The sequence below is a fragment of the Gopherus flavomarginatus genome, chromosome 3, assembly GCF_025201925.1.
Source record: "Gopherus flavomarginatus isolate rGopFla2 chromosome 3, rGopFla2.mat.asm, whole genome shotgun sequence".
Taxonomy (NCBI): domain Eukaryota; kingdom Metazoa; phylum Chordata; order Testudines; family Testudinidae; genus Gopherus; species Gopherus flavomarginatus.
In genome coordinates, this window is record NC_066619.1 from 133,260,851 (window position 1) to 133,279,947 (window position 19,097).

The 19,097-nt window shown below is 43.3% G+C and overlaps 2 protein-coding genes across 5 annotated transcripts in view; one reads left to right on the plus strand and one right to left on the minus strand.

The window, feature by feature from the left end:
• The window catches only part of FKTN (fukutin), a 44,611-nt gene extending 26,177 nt beyond the window's left edge, over positions 1-18,434 (plus strand). For 3 of the 4 annotated variants that reach the window (XM_050948280.1, XM_050948282.1, XM_050948283.1), the window contains 4 exons: positions 1,727-1,856; positions 3,081-3,214; positions 4,345-4,472; positions 15,421-18,434. In XM_050948280.1, coding sequence (XP_050804237.1) covers positions 1,727-1,856; positions 3,081-3,214; positions 4,345-4,472; positions 15,421-15,634 — 606 coding nt within the window. In that variant the 3' untranslated portion in view covers positions 15,635-18,434. Of the gene's footprint in view, positions 1-1,726; positions 1,857-3,080; positions 3,215-4,344; positions 4,473-14,662; positions 14,752-15,420 lie in introns of all 4 variants that reach the window. The other variant, XR_007773663.1, reaches the window with a different exon arrangement.
• LOC127048474 (uncharacterized) overlaps positions 1-19,097 on the minus strand; it is a 490,241-nt gene that overhangs the window by 353,762 nt on the left and 117,382 nt on the right. The gene's annotated exons all lie outside the window — the stretch shown is intronic.

A 19,097-nucleotide genomic window follows, 5' to 3' on the forward strand; every position in this document is an offset into this window, starting at 1 on the left:
CGTTTGTTGTTAAGATGTTTTTTTGTGCTCTGATAACTTGAAAATGCATTGCTACTCTTAAATGACTGTGCCTCAACTGAAATTAGTGTAAACTTGTAACTTCACTACACAATTGTAATACTTGGTGGCACCAGACAAGTTGTAAAAAGTGTGCTAAAAATAACCACAGTGAGCCCAATTCTGTCCCCAGTTGGTATCCATAAGAGTTTTGTAATTGACTTTAGGGAGAGCAGGATCAGGCTCAATATGCATTATTGTTGAAAAGTTGTAAGCATTGCAGAGCTTTAATTTACATATTTTGTTTCTTTAATACATACATTCATCTTTTTGGTTTTGGTGTGGATCATTCCAGTAGTACGTTAATACTGACTTTTACATTTTATGAGTTTGGAAAAAGTAACAAAGAGGATGGTTTATTACAGGAGTTCTCAACCTTTTTCTCTCTGAGGCCCCCCTCAACATGCTACAAAAACTGCAGGGCCCCATGGGGGTGGAGGGGTTTCGGGGCAGGGGCCTTGGATATAGGCGTAGTTTGACTTCTACGGGGTGACGGGGGAGAGACGGGGCCAGCGAGGCTCGAACAACCGCTGCATGGTAGGGTCCAGGGACTCACCTCAGCAGGCCACCCTCCTGTCTGGGTTGGGGGGGTGGGGTGCGCGCGGCATGCAAGCAAAAATTATAACCCAAAGGTGGGAAGCTTAGCTCAAAAAGTTTGAAAACAGCTTAGGGTGCAGGGAGGGAGTAGTTGGGGGCTGTTGTGCAGGGAAGGGGTAGCTCAGCTTGCAGAGAGGGGATAGCTGGTGCTGTGTGCACACAGGGTGGCCATGGATACAGGGAGGGGGTGGCTAGGGGCTGTCTGCAGGCAGGGGGTAACTCATGGTGCAGGGAGAGGAGTGCTAGGGGCTGTGTGCTGTAAGGACTCCCCTGCAGTCCCTGTTCCACAAGGAGTCTGCCAGCCACAGAGCTGAATCTCCCCACCTGGGGGGACTCTTACCAACTGCCTCTGCCGGAGCAAATGGGGCTAGTAGCTGAGGAGCATCTTTAACCTGGGGCACCAGCAGGAGAGGAAGGAACACTGCTGCTGCCTACTCCATGGTGCCAGCCAGAGCAGCAGCTGCCCCGCACTGCCCAGCTCCAGCTTCTACCTCCGACCTGGCCAAGGGACAGGGAGAGGAGATTGAGGGGGGGACTGCCCCAGTACTGCCGTAATTTGGTGCTGCAGTTTAGGGGGGTGGGAATGCCTCCATGTCCCCAACTCTGCTCATAGGCTCAGGCTTCTGCCTCACAGGGAGCACCAGGGCTCGGAGCTCCAGGCTTCAGTCCCACGGGGGGTGCCTGGGATCAGGGCTTCAGCCCTGTAGAGTGGTGGGGGGGAGGGAGGGAGGGTCAGGGATTGGGGCTTCAGTCCTATGCTGCTCGTCTTCAGCCTCGCAGGGTGTGCCAGCAATCGGGGCTTCAACCGACCCCTTTGAAAGGGCTCACAGACCCCCAGGGGGCCACGGACCCCCAGTTGAGAAGCACTGGTTTATTGTATAGGCATTTAAATTTTACTTTTCTCATTTCACTGTCCGTATTGCCAAACAGCCACAAGATGGCGGTGTGGACAGTGTCCAGAGACTATTTACAGTCTTGAAAAAAATTGCCCTTTTTTTTTTTTAATTAAGAACTTGAAAACGTTAAGGTGCATTTATGTCTGAAAGTAGTTTAATGTTCCTTAACCCTTTAGCTGTATCCTGATGATGCCTCTCTTGATGCAGTGGAATTTAGGAAAAAAGCAAAAGCCTTGCTGCATCTGGCTGCCCTGACATTAAATAACTTGGGAGTGAGGTTCTGGCTGAGCAGTGGAACATGCCTTGGTAAAGTATTTGAGCTTATGTTGTATTGCTTTTCAAACTCATTGAAGCGCCTTTTGAAATCTGAAACATTCAATCCTGTTTAGTTCCAGTGCTGGTGGCTGAGATTGACAGCTGAATGCATCAGGTTAGTAGGGAGTATCTGATAGGTGTGTGAAGCAGTGCGTTAGCATAGTTAAAGTAACGTCACTACTAAGTCAAAATGAGGAATCCACAAATTACAATAAAATAAACAGTATTTGTTTTATTTCCAAGATCCCTTTCAGAAGCCACTTAGAGCCCAGCCATTTGAGATGCTGGACACGCTTCATGTGAAATGTTGAGCGTTTTCATTTAAGTCAGTAGTACTTCAGTACATTGATCACCTCTCAGGAAACTCTCAGCAGCTTGCAGGACCAGGTCACTAATAATAATTTGTAAAGGTACTTGAAAGAAAATGCAGAAGAATCTTGCTTCTCAGTTATCTTTTATTTTAGCTGCAGATATTTTTCCATCCCACACAAACTTCGTGTTAGTGTGATAAATTATTTATAAGACTTCAGTATAGGGGAGACCATATGGTAACCTATTGACTGTACCAAGGTTGAAAGCAATATCCCAAATTCATTATGGATGAAAGAGAATGTTAAATTCCAAAGTAGATTGTAGCCATAGATTTAATCATTCTTGTTAGCATTTCATGAAATGTTAGGGTTTATTTTTTCCTTAAAATGGAGTATTATTTTTGTGATGTGCAGTTACCTACGATGTGGGTTAAACAAAAGGGGGTGGAGGGTTTCTAGTCTCACCATTTCCCAACAGCAGCATGTAGGCAGTTTACATCCCAGAAATAACTAGTATTTGAAGTGAAGTAATCCATTTTTAAAAATAGAATTGTGACTCCATAAATATTAGATTAAACTTGGCATAAAGGGCTCAGATCAAGAATAGTTTTCTTTAAAAAATGTAAGTTAGCAGACATACTTTTAGAAGAGATTGAGGGACCATTATTTAAGTGGTGATAGGCTCCTTCACAGTCCTCACTTTTCCAGAGGAGACAGCTGGCCACAAGTGGAGTAGCTCTCTATGCTCCTCCTCTTCCAATTCAGGTGTCTCTGTAGGGGGCAGCTGAGTGGCTCCGCCCAAAGATATCTCAGCTAGTGGCGCATGAAACTTCGTTCTTACTGTGTTTCAGCTCTAGCTGTGTATTCACCATGTCTCTGATTTCATGTTTTCTCCATTTTTTAGGCTGGTATAGACAGTGTAATATTATTCCCTATAGCAAAGACGTGGATTTGGGGGTCTTCATACAAGACTATAAATCTGATATTATTCCAGCATTTCAGAAGGCAGGACTACCACTGAAGCACAAGTTTGGCAAGGTTAGTGAGTAACAAATCTGAACTGTGAACTTTACCTTCATTATAACATTTTTCTCAAGGTTCTGGTTGGCTGAAGGTGTTTAAAAACAGTTTTCATAAGAGAGGGTCTCGTGGACCTTGATCGTGCAAATATTTGTGCACATTTAATTTACCCATGTGTAAACTCATTGATTTCATACACGTTCTTGGCTAGGGGAAATGTGTGTTTTGTACAGTACCTTTCATAATGGCATCCTGATCCTGCCTCTGAATTCTACTCTGTATGTACTATTAAATTAAAGGGATTTCTAGCTGTGTGTTAGTGTCACTAGAGAACCTTAAATATGAAGGTGAATTATGCTCTTTTGGTATTGATTTGGCCTACTTGTAGGGATATCATTCTGCATAGACTTGTGCTTACAGCCAGCTGGAAGGGCTGCAAGAGAAGTGCCTCAGGGTGCCCATCAGTGACCCCCAGATGGTTCAAGAAATAGCATTGTTAGACTCCAAAGAGTTGATGGCTACAGTGCAGGATCACAAGGGTTGAGTGAAGAGACAAAATCACAGGTCTAGGGCAGAAATGCAGAAGACTGTGTTTTATCAGGGGCTATAGACAGCCCCTATGTCAGTGTGATCTCACAAACAGTCTTAGTTTAGCTTGGATTCAGGAAATTCATCATTAACTAGTGCTAATGGACATATGAAACAAAAAGGAAGGAATGTTAATAAGTAATTGAGTTTATTCTGCTCTTTTATTGAGGTTATTCTGCTCTTTTATGTGACTCTCAAATTGGAGTCAGTTTTTTGCATTTTGCGTTCTAATAAAATACTCCTGCTCTGAGATCTGCTTAAAAAATTTGGTTACACTTGCATTGTTGCCAATATGTATACAGAATAGAACTATGGAAACTGGTCTTCTATGGTCTTAGAGAGCAGTTGTTTTCTTGGAGAGGGCTTGTTAAAGGGTTTCCTTGGTGATCAGATTTTTTCCTCTTTTTACCCTTCAAGTGTCCCCAACTGAGGGGACACCCAGGATTGTAACAAGGCAATTACTCTCCTGTAACCTGTCAGCACAAATAAATCACAGACAACCTCTTGTTTTTTTCCTGATTGTTATATGAGGATATGAAGTGTATTTGTCTGTCTCACAGGTAGAAGATAGCTTGGAACTCTCCTTTCAGGGAGAAGATGATGTGAAACTTGATATTTTTTTCTTCTATGAAGATGACGACCACATATGGAATGGAGGAACTCAAGCCAAATCGGGCAAGAAATTTAAGTATGAATTCATTTCAAGTCTATAGAAGGGAAAACTAGTTGAACAAATTGTTACAGCATCAGATGCTATTATTAAATACTATGTGTTACTGTAATGGCAGTGTTTTAGAAATAATAGTTACAACAGTTGGCATTTAGCTTTATCCTCCAAGCAAGAAGATGCTTCAGGAAGAGAAGAATTTGTGGAGATTTTGCACAGCGAGGGCTGGAGAAATGGCAAGAGATAAAGTGACATTTAAATGTCTCATCAAATTGGTGTTGTATTCAGCATTGTCGGCCTGCTCTTTGCAAATCTTCAGTAACCTTGGAATCCAATTGTTAAACAGATGTCGTCATCTGGACTAAGACAAGCACTAGTTTAATAAAAGGGTAATCAAGCTACAATTTTTTTTTCTTTCAGGTGCTTGTTTTTAGGTATTTTGTAGCACTGAGGGTTCAGTTGTCTATTTGTGTGATTAGAGATTATGGCACGGGGGCTCGCCAGTCCTTGCAAAATAATGCAGCTCACTGAGATTCTGCAGTAATGGTCCACAACAATACATTTCACAATAGCATTTCTGCAGTGATATGGACCATTACTCTTAAATGCCTTTGATATTTTTTAAAGTATGTTCCTGTTGTTAAAGTGGTTTAGGAAATGTGGAACCCCATTTACAGTATCTTCCTCTTTTCTGTATCAAATATGCAGTTAAATGTAGATTTAAGCATGCAGGTTAAGTTCATGGAGGATAGGTCGATCAGTAACAGCTAGCGAGGAGTGTCATGGAGGCAACCCAATGCTCTGGGTATCCCTAAACCTCTGACTGCCAGAAGCTGGGACTGAGTGACAGGGGATGGATGACTCAATAATTGCCATGTTCTATTAATTCCCTCTGAAGCATATGGTGGTGTGGCCACTGTTGGGAACAGTATACTGGGCTAGATGGACCATTGGGTCTGACCCAATATGGTCATTCTTATATTCTTAGGTAAACAGTTAACCGATCAAACTCAGCCTGGGTTCTGAGAGTTAGACAGGGTTCTTTCCATCTGATACCTCATCTCCAGTGATAAAGGTTGCGTGGGCCAAAGGTTGTGCCATACTTATGTTGTGACATCCAGTTCCTTGCCAAAAGAGCTGATATTCTCTTCCAAAATTATGTGTGCACCAGTCATTATGGGCATGAAAGCAGCGTTTTTTCTCCCTGCACAAGGCAGGATGCCTCCCGCGTGTGAGAATGGATGTTGGCTTTGAATTCATGCTCCAGTGTTGTGCCCAAGATGCTGCACTCTTGGATGTGGTGCAGATGTTCCAGCTTTCACAGATTAAGACAAAAATATGATTGTTCTAATCCTTTTCTTTTTAAGCGGTATTGGAGGGAGGCTGGTGTGGAATTTTGGTCTGTTATAATCGGGTGTGGTTAGAAAGTAGTCAATATAATGAAAACTTGAAATCATAAAGAGGTGCTTTCTAGGTATAGTAAACTATATCTAATATATATCAAAAAGGAGCATGGAAATTAGTCCTCTTGAGGTATGTATGTACTACGAAATTAGGTCGATTTAATAGAAGTCGATTTTTTTAGAAATTGATTTGATACAGTCGATTATGTGTGACCCCACTAAGCACATTAAGCGAGCGGTGTGCATCCACAGTACTGAGGCTAGCGTCAACTTTTGGAGCATTGCACTGTGGTAGCTATCCCACAGTTCCCGCAGTCTCCACCGCCCATTGGAATTCTGGGTTGAGCTCTCAGTGCCTGATAGGGCAAAAACATTGTCGCGGGTGGTTCTGGGACATGTCATCAGGCCCCCCTCTCCCTCCGTAAGAGCAACAGAAAAAAATAGTTTCTCACCTTTTTTCCTGGGTTACCCATGCAGACGGCATACCACAGCAAGCATGGAGCTCGCTTAGCTCACTGTCACCATATGTCTCGTGGGTGCTGCTGGCAGACGCGGTTAGGGTGACCAGACGTCCCGATAAAATCAGGACTGTCTCGATATTTATGCAATTTGTCCCAATATTTTGCACTCTGTTTTGTTTTTTTTTTTCACTCCACCGGCGGCCCCCTCAGTGTGTCCCAATATTTTCTTCCTCTCATCTGGTCACCCTAGATGCGGTACTGCAGTGCTACACAGCAGCATTGCCTTGCCTTGCGGATGGCAGATGGTGCAATACGACTGCTAACCGTTGTCATTGTCCTGTGGGTGCTCCTGGCCAACCTCAGTTAGGTTGGTCGGGGGCGCCTGGGCAGACAGGGTGCTTCTGACCAGCCTTGGTCGGGGCGGCTCCAGGCCAAGCACGTGCCTGGGACGGCAAGCCATAGGGTGTGCTCTGTCGGTCGCCACGAGGGCGGCAGGCAGGTTGCCTTCGGCGGCTTGCCTGTGGAAGGTCCACTGGTCCTGCGGCTTCGGCGGACCTTCTGCAGGCGTGCCGCAGGACCTGGGACCTCCAGCAGGCAAGCCACCAAAGGCAGCCTGCCTGCCCTGCTTGGGGCAGCAAAATACCTAGAGCCGCCTTTGGCCTCGGTGAGGTTGGTCGAAGGAGCCTGGACAAAAATGAGAATGACTCCAGGTCATTCTCTTCTTTAAGTTTCATCTAATGGAGATTCTGTCCTGCCTGGAATATCATGCCAGCTGGAGGCTTCTGCCTCAGGCTGCTCTCCCAGTCGGCAGCTCCACCCAGTCGCACCTACCCCAGCCTACCCCTTGCTCCCATGGCTCATGAAGCCTGGACAGTAGTAAGGAGCAGTTCAACTATAGGCTGAGCAAGTGCAGAATGGTGGTAGAATGTGCATTTGGACGTTTAAAAGCGCACTGGTGCAGTTTACTGACTCAGACCTCAGCGAAAACAATATTCCCATCGTTATTACTGCTTGCTGTGTGCTCCACAATCTCTGTGAGAGTAAGGGGAAGAAGTTTATGGCGGGGTGGAAGGTTGAGGCAAATCACCTGGCTTCTGATTACGCACAGCCAGACACCAGGGCGGTTAGAAGAGCGCAGCAGAGCATGCTGCGCATCAGAGAAGCTTTGAAAACCAGTTTCATGACTGGCCAGACTACGGTGTGAAAGTTCTGTTTGTTTCTCCTTGATGAAAACCCGCCCCCCCTTGATTCACTCTACTTCTCTGTAAGCCAACCGCCCTCCCCACCCCCATTTGATCTCCGCTTGCCCAGGCAATATAATCATTGTTTCAAATTCATGCATTCTTTATTAATTCGTCACACAAATGAGGGGATAACTGCCAAGGTAACCTGGGAGGATGTAAGCACAGGGGTGGGGTTGTTGTAGGGGCATCCCCTAGAATGGCATGCAGCTCATCATAGAAGTGGCATGTCTGGGGCTCTGATCCAGAGAAGCCGTTTGCCTCTCTGGTTCTTTGGTAGGCTTGCCTGAGCGCCTTAAGTTTCACGCAACACTGCTGCGGGTCCCTGTTACAACCTCTGTCCTTCATGCCCTTGGAGATTTTGTCAAATATTCCGGCATTTCATCTTTTGGAACGGAGTTCAGATAGCACAGATTCGTCTCCCCATGCAGCGATCAGATGCAGGACCTCCCGTTCAGTCCATGCTGGAGTTTTTTTTCAGTTCTGGGACTCTATGGTCACCTGTGCTGATGAGCTCTGCATAGTCACCTGTGCTGATCTGCTCGCCACACTGGCCAAACAGGAATTGAAATTCAGAAGTTCACAGGGTTTTTCCTGTCTACCTGGCCAGTGCATCTGAGTTGAGTGCTGTCCAGAGCAGTCACAATGGAGCATTCTGGGATAGCTCCCGGAGGCCAATACCATCGAATTGCGTCCACACTACCCCAAATTCAACCCAGCAAGGTCGATTTCAGCGCTAATCCCCTCATTGGGGAGGATTGTAGAAATCAATTTTAAGAGTCCTTTAAGTCGACAAAAATGGCTTCGTCGTGTGGACAGTTGCAGGGTTAAATTGATCTAACACTGCTAAATTCAACCTAAACTCATAGTGTAGACCAGGGCTTGATCAGTAACAGAATGTACCTGTTTAGAATGTCTTAACCTAGCTTCCATTGTATTAAATACCTTCTTAAAAGGAGAGAGACAAGGAGAGATTATTTTTTTTTAACAGTTAAACCTTATTATTAATCACTCTTGACTTTAAAGGTTGTGATACCCACCACCATTAGGTGCTTTCACTTTGTTCTTTCAAAATGGTTGTGGAACATGGGAGGAAATGGGGTTGGTCAACCAAGACAGACGTTACTCTGTTTAAGTCATGATAGAATCTAATTTTTCAGCTTGGAGTGAGTTTCTAAGAATTGTTAACACTTTAAAAACAGAGCTTCCTACAGTCCGTGGCTGCAGATGGGAGAGTTTCTAAACATCAAAGTGACAACTGTAGAGTTTAGAAGCTATAGAGTTACTGCTGCAGAAATTAGAAGCTCTATCATAAGTATATATAGAGCTCATATTAACTTTTTATATTCTCGTATCTCTAAGTGACCTCGACTAGGTCTGAGCCCCTGGAACTGTATGGACATACAATAAATGATCTCTGGATTGACTGTTCTTCAAGAATAAGTGGTGATAATACAGTAGAACCTCATAGTTACGGACTCCTTGGGAATGGAGGTTGTCTGTAACTCTGAAATGTTCATAACTCTGAACAAAGCACAGTTTGGGCTCCAAATCCAACAGCTGGCACTCCAAGCAGCAGCTGAGCTCCCTACTCAGCCCCGGCATGAGTTTGCAAGCTTGTCCCCTTTGGGCAAGGGTGTGTGTGAGAAAGAAAACAGCATGTCCCCCTCCCGGCTGGGGATAGGGGTAAAAATAGCTTGTCCCCTCCTAGTGGGGGAGAGGAAGGGAAGGGAAGGAGGGGAGAAAGCTGCGCAGACCCCAGCATTGCTCCTGCTCTGCAGACTACAGCTGCCTTGGGCTGGCAGCCACAATGTCTTGCTGTAAGTAACTGCTCTGAAGGTGGGGGTGAGGTGGGGACAAGCAGCCCAGATGTGCCTACCTTTAAGATGCAATACAGGCACAGTACAGTACTTGCTTTTTTTTTTTTTTCTTCTCTTCCCCCCCGCCCCCCACTGCTGCCTGATTGGTTACTTCCAGTTTCACATGGTGTCCAATTGGCCAGTCAGTCCATAACTCTGGTGTTCATGTCTTTGAGGTTCTACAGTACCAGAATTTCTAAGCTTGGGAGTGAATGCTGCAGAATTTAGAAGCTCTGAAGTTACTGTGGTGTAGCAACAACTTAATATCTCACAGTAGAAACAATAAGATGTATTAGATTTAAATCAGCCAGCTAAGCAAGCAAATCACCTTGGGAAATAAACAAAAAAACTTAGCAATAGAGTCAGTAGTATTAGTATAGGAACACTATGAATTTCCTCATTTTCAAACATTAATTTAGTAAAATTTTATTTGAATAATGATAGTTGTGTAATTATTTACAACTGTAAGTATTTTAACAACATTTTTTCCTCTGAATTATAAGGACAGTGCAGCTGGTTGAGCAGCAGTGACTTTTATACTGGCATTTGAGAGACTGTTAATTTGACATCATAGGAGTGTTGTGCCTTAACTAGTGTGTAGTAAGGTTTGTTGCAGACTTCTGTTAAGGAACTGGTATGATCAGATAGTGTCATTTTTCCCAGGACTTTGGAGCAGAGCCCGGAGCTGGAGCAGTAGGTTTTTGCCCGGAGCTGGAGTGAACCAATTCAAAAATTTGATTGCTCGAAATCCCTGATTTTTACCACACAGACTAAGTTACCAGTGTAGAATGCTCACCAGTTATTTACATCATACTAGAAGTGATCTTAATGCTTTACAGTCATGAATAAAAGCAGGGTCCCTACTCCAAGAAATGTATAATTTGAATAACCAAAATATAGATGAAGGATGTGGGAAAGGAAAGTATCTGAGCAGTTATGTTTGGCACACGTTGCTTTATTTTTTTAGAATTGTATCTATTTTTCTTGTTGTCATATTTTGTTCTTGTGGAGCTGGTTTCCTAATTTCCACAAGAAATGCCTTGAATAGACGACACTTGTGAGTATGGCCCCAGTCCTGCAAACACATATATTGTGATTAATTTTGTGCATGGAATACTCCTAGGGGAATTCTGCACCAAAAAAATGAAACATTCTGCACACAGTATTTTAAAATTCTGAAAGATTCTGCAAATTTTGTTTGTCAAAATAACACAATATAATCACACCAGTTTCAATTATTTTGGTAATTTATTTCAAAATACCTGTCAGCAGGTATGTCTGTAACAGTATAGAAAACAAAAAGATCAGGAAATGTTTTTTGACAAATAGATTCCTCACTAGGCATATTAATACAGACTTCTGAATAATAATTTATTTAAACAACAGAACCATATTTCCTGCACCCCTCAAAAGCAGTGCAAAGGCTTAGAGGAGTCAGTGTGGGAGAGGGAAGTAATTGCTGAGAAGGAGCCTGGGTTTGAACTTGTAGGGTTGCTGGGTATGGGTGAGGAAAGGTATGGAACGGGTTTTTTGAGGGAGTGGGTAAGGATCCCCCATGCAGACCCTGGCTGACCCCTAGCCTCTCCCATTCAGTCAGCCACATCTCCACCTGTCCCCATGTGTCCCTGCACCTCCTTCCCCTGTCCCCATGTGTCTCTGTGCCTCTACTCAGCCAGCCTCCTGTCCCCATGTGGCCTTACACCCTTCCCCCCATCCCAGTGTGTCCCTGCACCCCTCAGCCAGCCCCCTCCCCTCATCTCCATGTGTCCCTGCCCCACTCAGCCATAGCCCTTCCCCCCCTGTAGCTCTGCACCCCCTCCCTCTCTGCCCATGTGGCCCTGCACCTCCCTCCCACCCGTGGCCCTGCGCCTCCACTCCATTCAGCCCCTGATCCAGTCTGTCCTCCTCCGCTAGTCTTTATGGACCCTTGTATAACCCCCCAGCAGCCCCACGCTGTCTGTCTCCCCATATCCCCTGTCTCCTGACCTGGCCCGACAAGTGCTCTGAAGAAGGCACTGCAGCCTCTTTCTCTTCCCTATCCTAGCTGGGGCTGGCTGGGAACAGCTGCTGTGTTCTTATGCTACAGCGCCCTCTGGTGGGCATAAGATGGAACTGCAGCAACTCTTCAGCAGCACCTTTTTTCTGCAAAAAAATAATATATATGCGCACGGCACATGTGCTGCTCCTGGGGCTGCTTGACTACTATTTGTCCAGGTCAGCTTGTAGGGTTACACTCTAACCCGAAGTAACTTGTCCTGGGTTTGTATCACACATCAGTGACAAAGTTGGAAGTAGATCCTAAGCTCCCTGTCCTGTATCTTCTCCATTAGATCACCTGGGCATTGCTGGTATATCTCATTCTACCACAGGTGTGAGAAGAGGGAGGGGCATTCTGCATAGGTCTGGCAACTCGTTATTGCTTCAATGCCCCATGGCAGGTTTGGTTTTCTTTGTGATTTATATTTTTAAGGGCATTGCATCTGCAGCGAAGCAATTAGGGAGAGCATATTGAGCATGTAGTCATAATAAAACTCCATCTTCAAAGCACATGACAAGTAGTCATGACTGGAGTACAGGTATTGAAGGCTATGTGCTGTTTAGGAAAGATAGAAATAAAGGCAAAGGTGGTGGAGTAGCATTGTATATCAATGATGAGGGTAACTGTAAAGAAATAAGAAGTGATGGAATGGGTAAGACAGAGTCTATCTGGGCAAAAATCACATTGGGAAAGAAAGCTACTAGAGCCTCCCCTGGGATAGTGCTTGGGGTGTGCTGCAGACCACCAGGATCTGATTTGGATATGGCTAGAGACCTCTCTAGTAAACACTAATGGGAATTGTGTGATCATGGGAGACTTTAACTTCCCAGATATAGACTGGAGGACAAGTGCTAGCAAGAATAATAGGGCTCAGATTTTTCTGGATGTGATAGCTGATGGATTTCTTCACCAAGTAGTTGATGAACCAACAAGAGGGGATGCCATTTTAGATTTGGTTATGGTGAGCAGTGAGGACCTCATAGAAGAAATGGTTGTAGGGGACAGGTTCGAGTGATCATGAGCTAATTCAGTTCAAACTAGATGGAAGGATAAACAAAAATAGATCTGGGACTAGGGGTTTTATTTCAAAAGGGCTAACTTTAAAGAATTAAGGAAATTAGTTAGGGAAGTGGATTGGACTGAAGGACTTCTGGATCTAAAGGCGGAGGAGGCCTGGAATTACTTTAAGTCAAAGTTGCAGAAACTATCAGAAGCCTGCATCCCAAGAAAGGGGGGAAAAATCATAGGCAGGAGTTGTAGACCAGGCTGCTTGAGCAAGCATCTCAGAGAAGTGATTAAGAAAAAGCAGAAAGCCTACAAGGAGAGGAAGATGGGAGGGATTAGCAAGAAAAGCTACCTTATTGAGGTCAGAACATGTAGGAATGAAGTGAGAAAGGCTAAAAGCCATGTAGAGTTGGACCTTGCAAAGGGAATTAAAACCAATAGTAAAAGATTCTATAGCCATATAAATGAGAAGAAAACAAAGAAAGAAGAAGTGAAACCGCTAAACACTGAGGATGGAGTGGAGGTTAAAGATAATCTAGGCGTGACCCAATATCTAAATAAATACTTTGCCTCAGTCTTTAACGAGGCTAATGAGGATCTTGGGGATAATGGTAGGATGTCAAATGGGAATGAGGATATGGAGGTAGATATTACCACATCCGAGGTAGAAGCCAAACTCGAACAGCTTAATGGGACAAAATCGGAGGGCCCAGATAATCTTCATCCAAGAATATTAAAGGAACTGGCACATGAAATTGCAAGCCCATTAGCAAGAATTTTTAATGAATCAGTAAACTCAGGGGTTATACCGTACGACTGGAGAATTGCTAACATAGTTCCTATTTTTAAGAAAGGGGAAAAAAAGTGATCCGAGTAACTATAGGCCTGTTAGTTTGACATCTGTAGTATGTAAGGTCTTGCAAAAAATTTTGAAGGAGAAAGTAGTTAAGGACATTGAGGTCAGTGGTAATTGGGACAAAATACAACATGGTTTTACAAAAGGTAGATTGTGCCAAACCAACCTGATCTCCTTCTTTGAGAAGGTAACAGATTTTTTAGACCAAGGAAACGCAGTGGATCTAATTTACCTAGATTTCATTAAGGCATTTGACGCGGTTCCACATGGGAAATTATAGTTAAATTGGAAAACGTGAGGATCAATGTGAAAATTGAAAGGTGGATAAGGAACTGGTTAAAGGGGAGACTACAACAGGTCATACTGAAAGGTGAACTGTCAGGCTGGAAGGAGGTTACTAGTGGAGTTCCTCAGGGATCGGTTTTGGGACCAATCTTATTTCATCCTTTTATTACTGATTTTGGCACAAAAAGTGGAAATGTGCTAATAAAGTTTGTGGATGACACAAAGCTGAGAGGTATTACTAACACAGAGAAGGACCGGGATATCCTACAGGAAGATCTAGATGACCTTGTAAACTGGAGTAATAGTAATAGGGTGAAATTTAATAGTGAAAAGTGCAAGGTCATGCATTTAGGGATTAATAACAAGAATTTTAGTTATAAATTGGGGACACATTAGCTGGAAGTAACTGAGGAGGAGAAGGACCTCGGAGTATTGGTTGATCACGGGATGACTATGAGCCGCCAATGTGATATAGCCGTTAAAAAAGCTAATGTGATTTTAGGATGCATCAGGCGAAGTATTTCCAGCAAAGATAAGGAGGTGTTAGTACCGTTATATAAGGCACTGGTGAGACCTCATCTAGAATACTGTGTGCAGTTCTGGTCTCCCATGTTTAAGAAGGATGAATTCAAACTGGAACAGGTTCAGAAACTGGCTACCAGGATGATCTGAGGAATGGAAAACCTGTCTTATGAAAGGAGACTCAAAGATCTTGGCTTGTTTAGCCTAACCAAAAGAAGGTTGAGGGGGGATATGATTGCTCTTCATAAATATGTCAGAGGGATTAATATTAGGGAGGGAGAGGAATTATTTAAGCTTAGTACCAATTTGGACACAAGAACAAATGGATGTAAACTGGACACCAGGATGTTTAGACTTGATATTAGATGAAGGTTTCTAACCATTAGAGGAGTGAAGTTCTGGAACAGCCTTCCAAGGGGAGTAGTGGGGGCAAAAGACATATCTGGCTTTAAGACTAAGCTTGATAAGTTTATGGAGGGGATATTATGATGGGATAGCCTAATTTTGGCAATTAATTTGGCAATTGGTCTTTGCTTATCAGCAGGTAAATATGCCCAGTGGTCTGTGATGGGATGTTAGATGGATTGGGATCTGAGTTACTACAGAGAATTCTTTCCTGGGTGCTGGCTGGTGAGTCTTGCCTACGTGCTCAGGGTTTTAACTGTAAAAGCAGCAAAGAGTCCTGTGGCACCTTATAGACTAACAGACGTTGATCGCCATATTTGCGGTCGGGAAGGAATTTTACTCCAGGGCAGATTGGCAGAGGCCCTGGAGGTTTTTGGCCTTCTTCTGCAGCATGGGGCATGGGTCATTTGCTGGAGGATTCTCTGCAGCTTGAGGTCTTCAAACCACAATTTGAGGACTTCAATAACTCAGACATAGGTTAGGGGTTAGTTACAGAAGTGGATGGGTGAGATTCTGTGGCCTGCATTGTGCAGGAGGTCAGACTAGATGATCATAATGGTCCCTTCTGACCTTAAAGTCTATGAGTCACTTGACAACCATTAACTAGTTGATCCTCACAACATACCTGTAAGGTGAATTACCCCTATTTCACAGATAGGAAACAAAAGTGGGGAGGTTAAGTGACTCGCCCAAAGTCATGCAGCAAATCATGGACAGGGAAAGAATTTAAATGCAGATGTCCCTGACTCTGTCTTATGCTCTGGCCACCGTACACACTCTGTACTCCTTCATAATTTTCAAAATTAAATGGTTTAGTGGCTGCCAAGGTTTTGTTTACTGAATATCATACCTATCTTTGAGTCTTAACTATTGTGTTCTCTTATTGTAACGTAGGTACCTGTTTCCCAAGTTTACACTGTGTTGGACTGAGTTTGTAGAACTGAAGGTACATGTGCCTTGTGAAACTCTCCGATATGTCGAAGCCAACTACGGCAAGGACTGGAAGGTACCTGTGAAGGTGTGGGACTGGAAAAGCTCTCCATCCAATGTGCAGTATAATGGGATGTGGCCTGTTGATGAATGGGATGATGTCATTCAAGTCTACTGATCACATGGATGTAACCAGGATTTGTTGGTACCATCGGACTTATCCATGCTTAATTTTCCTCACCCCACGATGTCGAGATCAGTTTTCTGATCCGTTTTCATCCATTTCCTAAGGAGAACTTGAATCTTTATTGGCATAATAGGTGGTGTGTGTACTTCTCGTGACACTTGTATCTGGCAGTCTCTGTGACAGCTAAAGGAAGAGAATGAGGGTAGTATGTGTGAACTGAGACGACTAGCTGAGAGGAAAGAGGTACAAAAGAAATATAAGAAAGATTGAAGTGGGAATATAGGTAGGAAAAAATTAAACTTGAACCCAGACCAAATGGCTCAGCATGCTTTGTCTCATAGGGGGAAATTCAGCACTGAAATACTAGAGTGGTGGGCACCATAGAAATACCTTACACAGATAGATGAATTGATCTAAAGCATCCCCTAGCGGTTGTGGCAGTCAGTCTGACTTCAGAGGTCACTGGAATGTTGTCCAGTTACTCAGAGCAGGAGTGACTGCTTTGTGAAGGGGCACAACTAAGATAGTGAGGGATACAAAGGTAGCCCTGGATGAAAAGGTGGGGTAAGACACTGAAGAGTCCTACCCACATCAGAGGAGGTGTGGGCTTTCCTAATATCATGCCCTTGGGAAAACCTGAGCTTGGGGTTCAGTTAAGAGAAGTAGAGACATTTTCTATTAACCACTTTGTGTAGCTGTGTCAGGGAATGCTATCTGCTGTTTATTTTTTTAACATGGAGCCATATGCTATAGGAGGACACTTCGTATAAAAGGAGAGTCCAGAATTCTGATCGTTGATGCTCTAAACCATGGGTCTCAAGTAACCTGGGAGTTGTAAACAGATTTTATGGGGTCATAATCACCCTCCCTTTCTTTAGAGTTAGATAGGAGTGGAGTCCTGAAACTTCTTTATTGTTGTAACCTGGGGTCATGGTCTGGAGGAGATTGAGAGTCACTACCCTCATCTTTTGAGTGTAAACCCCAGGCTGTTAATTTGTATACAGCTGCCAACTCCTCCCTCAGATTTACAACAGTGTAACCTAAAGGCTACTGCTGGTGTGTCACTGGATTTAAAAATCTCACAACTGTATCTCCTCTCATTGCTACTTGCATTTTTGGTCAGTTCAGTAAACTTTCTTGTATTTCGTTTTGGGGATGGATTGCTGAATAGCTTCTGTCTGAACCTGTGCTTGAATCCATTTAGCAAGATGGATCTCGAGTATTCCCAAAGTGAAGTCAGTGAAGCTAAATGACCCTGATTTGTTCAGTTCCTTCCCAGTGGGCAAGTCAAGAGTTCTGGGGTTGTTAATGAAATGTGAATACCAAATGTACTGGCACTAACCCTGGAGCACTCATGGTGCCAATGTCAAGGAGTTAAGCAGTTTTGATGCTTTCATATCTGTGTATAATAAGGCTGTAGTCCAGATTTCCTTCCTGGATTATGATGGTTATCTACAAGTCACAGCTTTTTTGTCAGTTACTGGCAATAGGACAAATCTTTGTTTTGTATTCAGTTGATACACAAATACTGAATTTTTCAGGTATTTGTATCCAAGTTAATACAATTTTGAGTAGCTAACGCAGCTGCATCTGAGTGACTGTTTTACTGCTGTATCATTCCAGGTGCACTCTGGGGCTTCGCTGGTATTTACAGAGTGCACGACACACTTCATTCCTGCCAACTCTCCTAGTTCCAGAACTCTCCTGCCACTGAATACTGCAGTAAATAATTCAGAATTTGGCAAGTACTTTAAAAAATTGATTTGTCACATCCTTAATTACTACTGGCTTTTTAAACACTACAAAAACATTAGTGTTTTTTGTCAAATTGGGGAGGGGAAGAGGTTAAATCCTAGTAATGTTTTTACTTGATGAGGTGAGGCACTGAATCTGGAAAGGGATGAGTTTTCATGTGGTACTTTTTGCATTCTTTTTTGTTGTTGTTGTTGCGTACGGCCTAAAGCTAATCTCCTTTTGATGGTTTTATTATTCAGAGCTCTGTGTTAAGCAGCACTATGCTATTAAATAAGGTACAGTTGCTCTCTATTTTTGGAATGGAAAGATAAGATAGTGTCAGGATAGAAAATGTGCAATCCTGTCACAAGTTTGTGATTTTATATTTGTAAATGGAAAGGCTAGTAGCAAAAACAAAAATGCTCATCCCCTAAGCAGAATAGAATGTTTTAAATATCTGACTGCAATACTGTATATGTGTGTGTGTGTGTGTGTGTGTGTGTGTGTGTGTGTGTGTGTGTGTGTTTAACTTATTGTCCAGGCTGTTAAAATCTTCAGAAGAAATGTATTCTTTAACACTGACAACGGCCATGTCTACACTACCACTTATGTCGACAAAACTTACGTCTCTCAGGGTATGAAAAAAACACCCCTAGAAGCAACAGAAGTTTCACTGGCCTAAGTGCTGGTATGCACAGCGCTATGTTGGCGGAGAGTTTTCTCGATGACATTGCTCCTGCCGCTCGTTGAGGTAATTTTAGTATGTCTCTGGGAGAGCAGCTACTCCAGCACTCTTCCAGTGGTGCAGCTGCATTGGCACAGCTGTGCAGCTCTAAGCTCTCTAGTGTAGACATGGCCTGAATGAATGAGTTTAATTTTTCACTCAGTTTGCTAATGGTACAATTACGTTTTATTATCTAGGGCAGCATTTTTAACATACTGTTCAGTGCTACTGTGGAATAATTTGACGAGGAATGTTTTTTATTTTTGTTTTTCTAAACTGTTTATTGACCATGTTTACCTGAAGCTTTTATTTTAATAAACTCTATGACAACAATGTTGTTGTTTGTATAGAATACTAGAAATGATTTACTGTATCTGAGAAATAGGTGACATTATTATTATTGGATTAGATTCTCCCTTTATTTACACTGGTACAATTCCACTGACTTCACTGTTCTTGCACAGGTCTACGTGAGGGAAAAATTTGTGCCACCTTACCCAGCTCCTGCTGCAAACCTTTCTGACATTCCCTGATTTATTTACCCATTCTTGTCACTTACCTGCAGCCCTTTCTTTATGTAGTTGCTATGCCCACGTGAGAGTGCAGAAGGGCAATAGCAAGAGTAAACTCACATTTGTCAGAAATTTGGTAGCTTTTTAGCGATATCTGCACACTTTGCTCCACCTATAGAACTCTCTTGGTCTGCTTTCTTTACTTGTGAGCCTATTTTTTTCTTCCAGCAATGTAAAATCTAAACTTATTACAACAAATGTCACATGGTGAAACAACATAAGGAAAGAGGCAGAAGATTCTGGAAGAACCATGGGCAAAACCAGAAGCAGCAAACAAATATACCAGGGCAGGTTTGAACCCAGGATGTAGTTGCATCCATTTTGCAGAATATTTCTAGGGGTCCTCCTTGAGAAATAGCTTATTGCAGCTTCCCCTTCAGAAAATGGTTCCTCTGATGATAGATCAGATCATGTCTTCAACAGA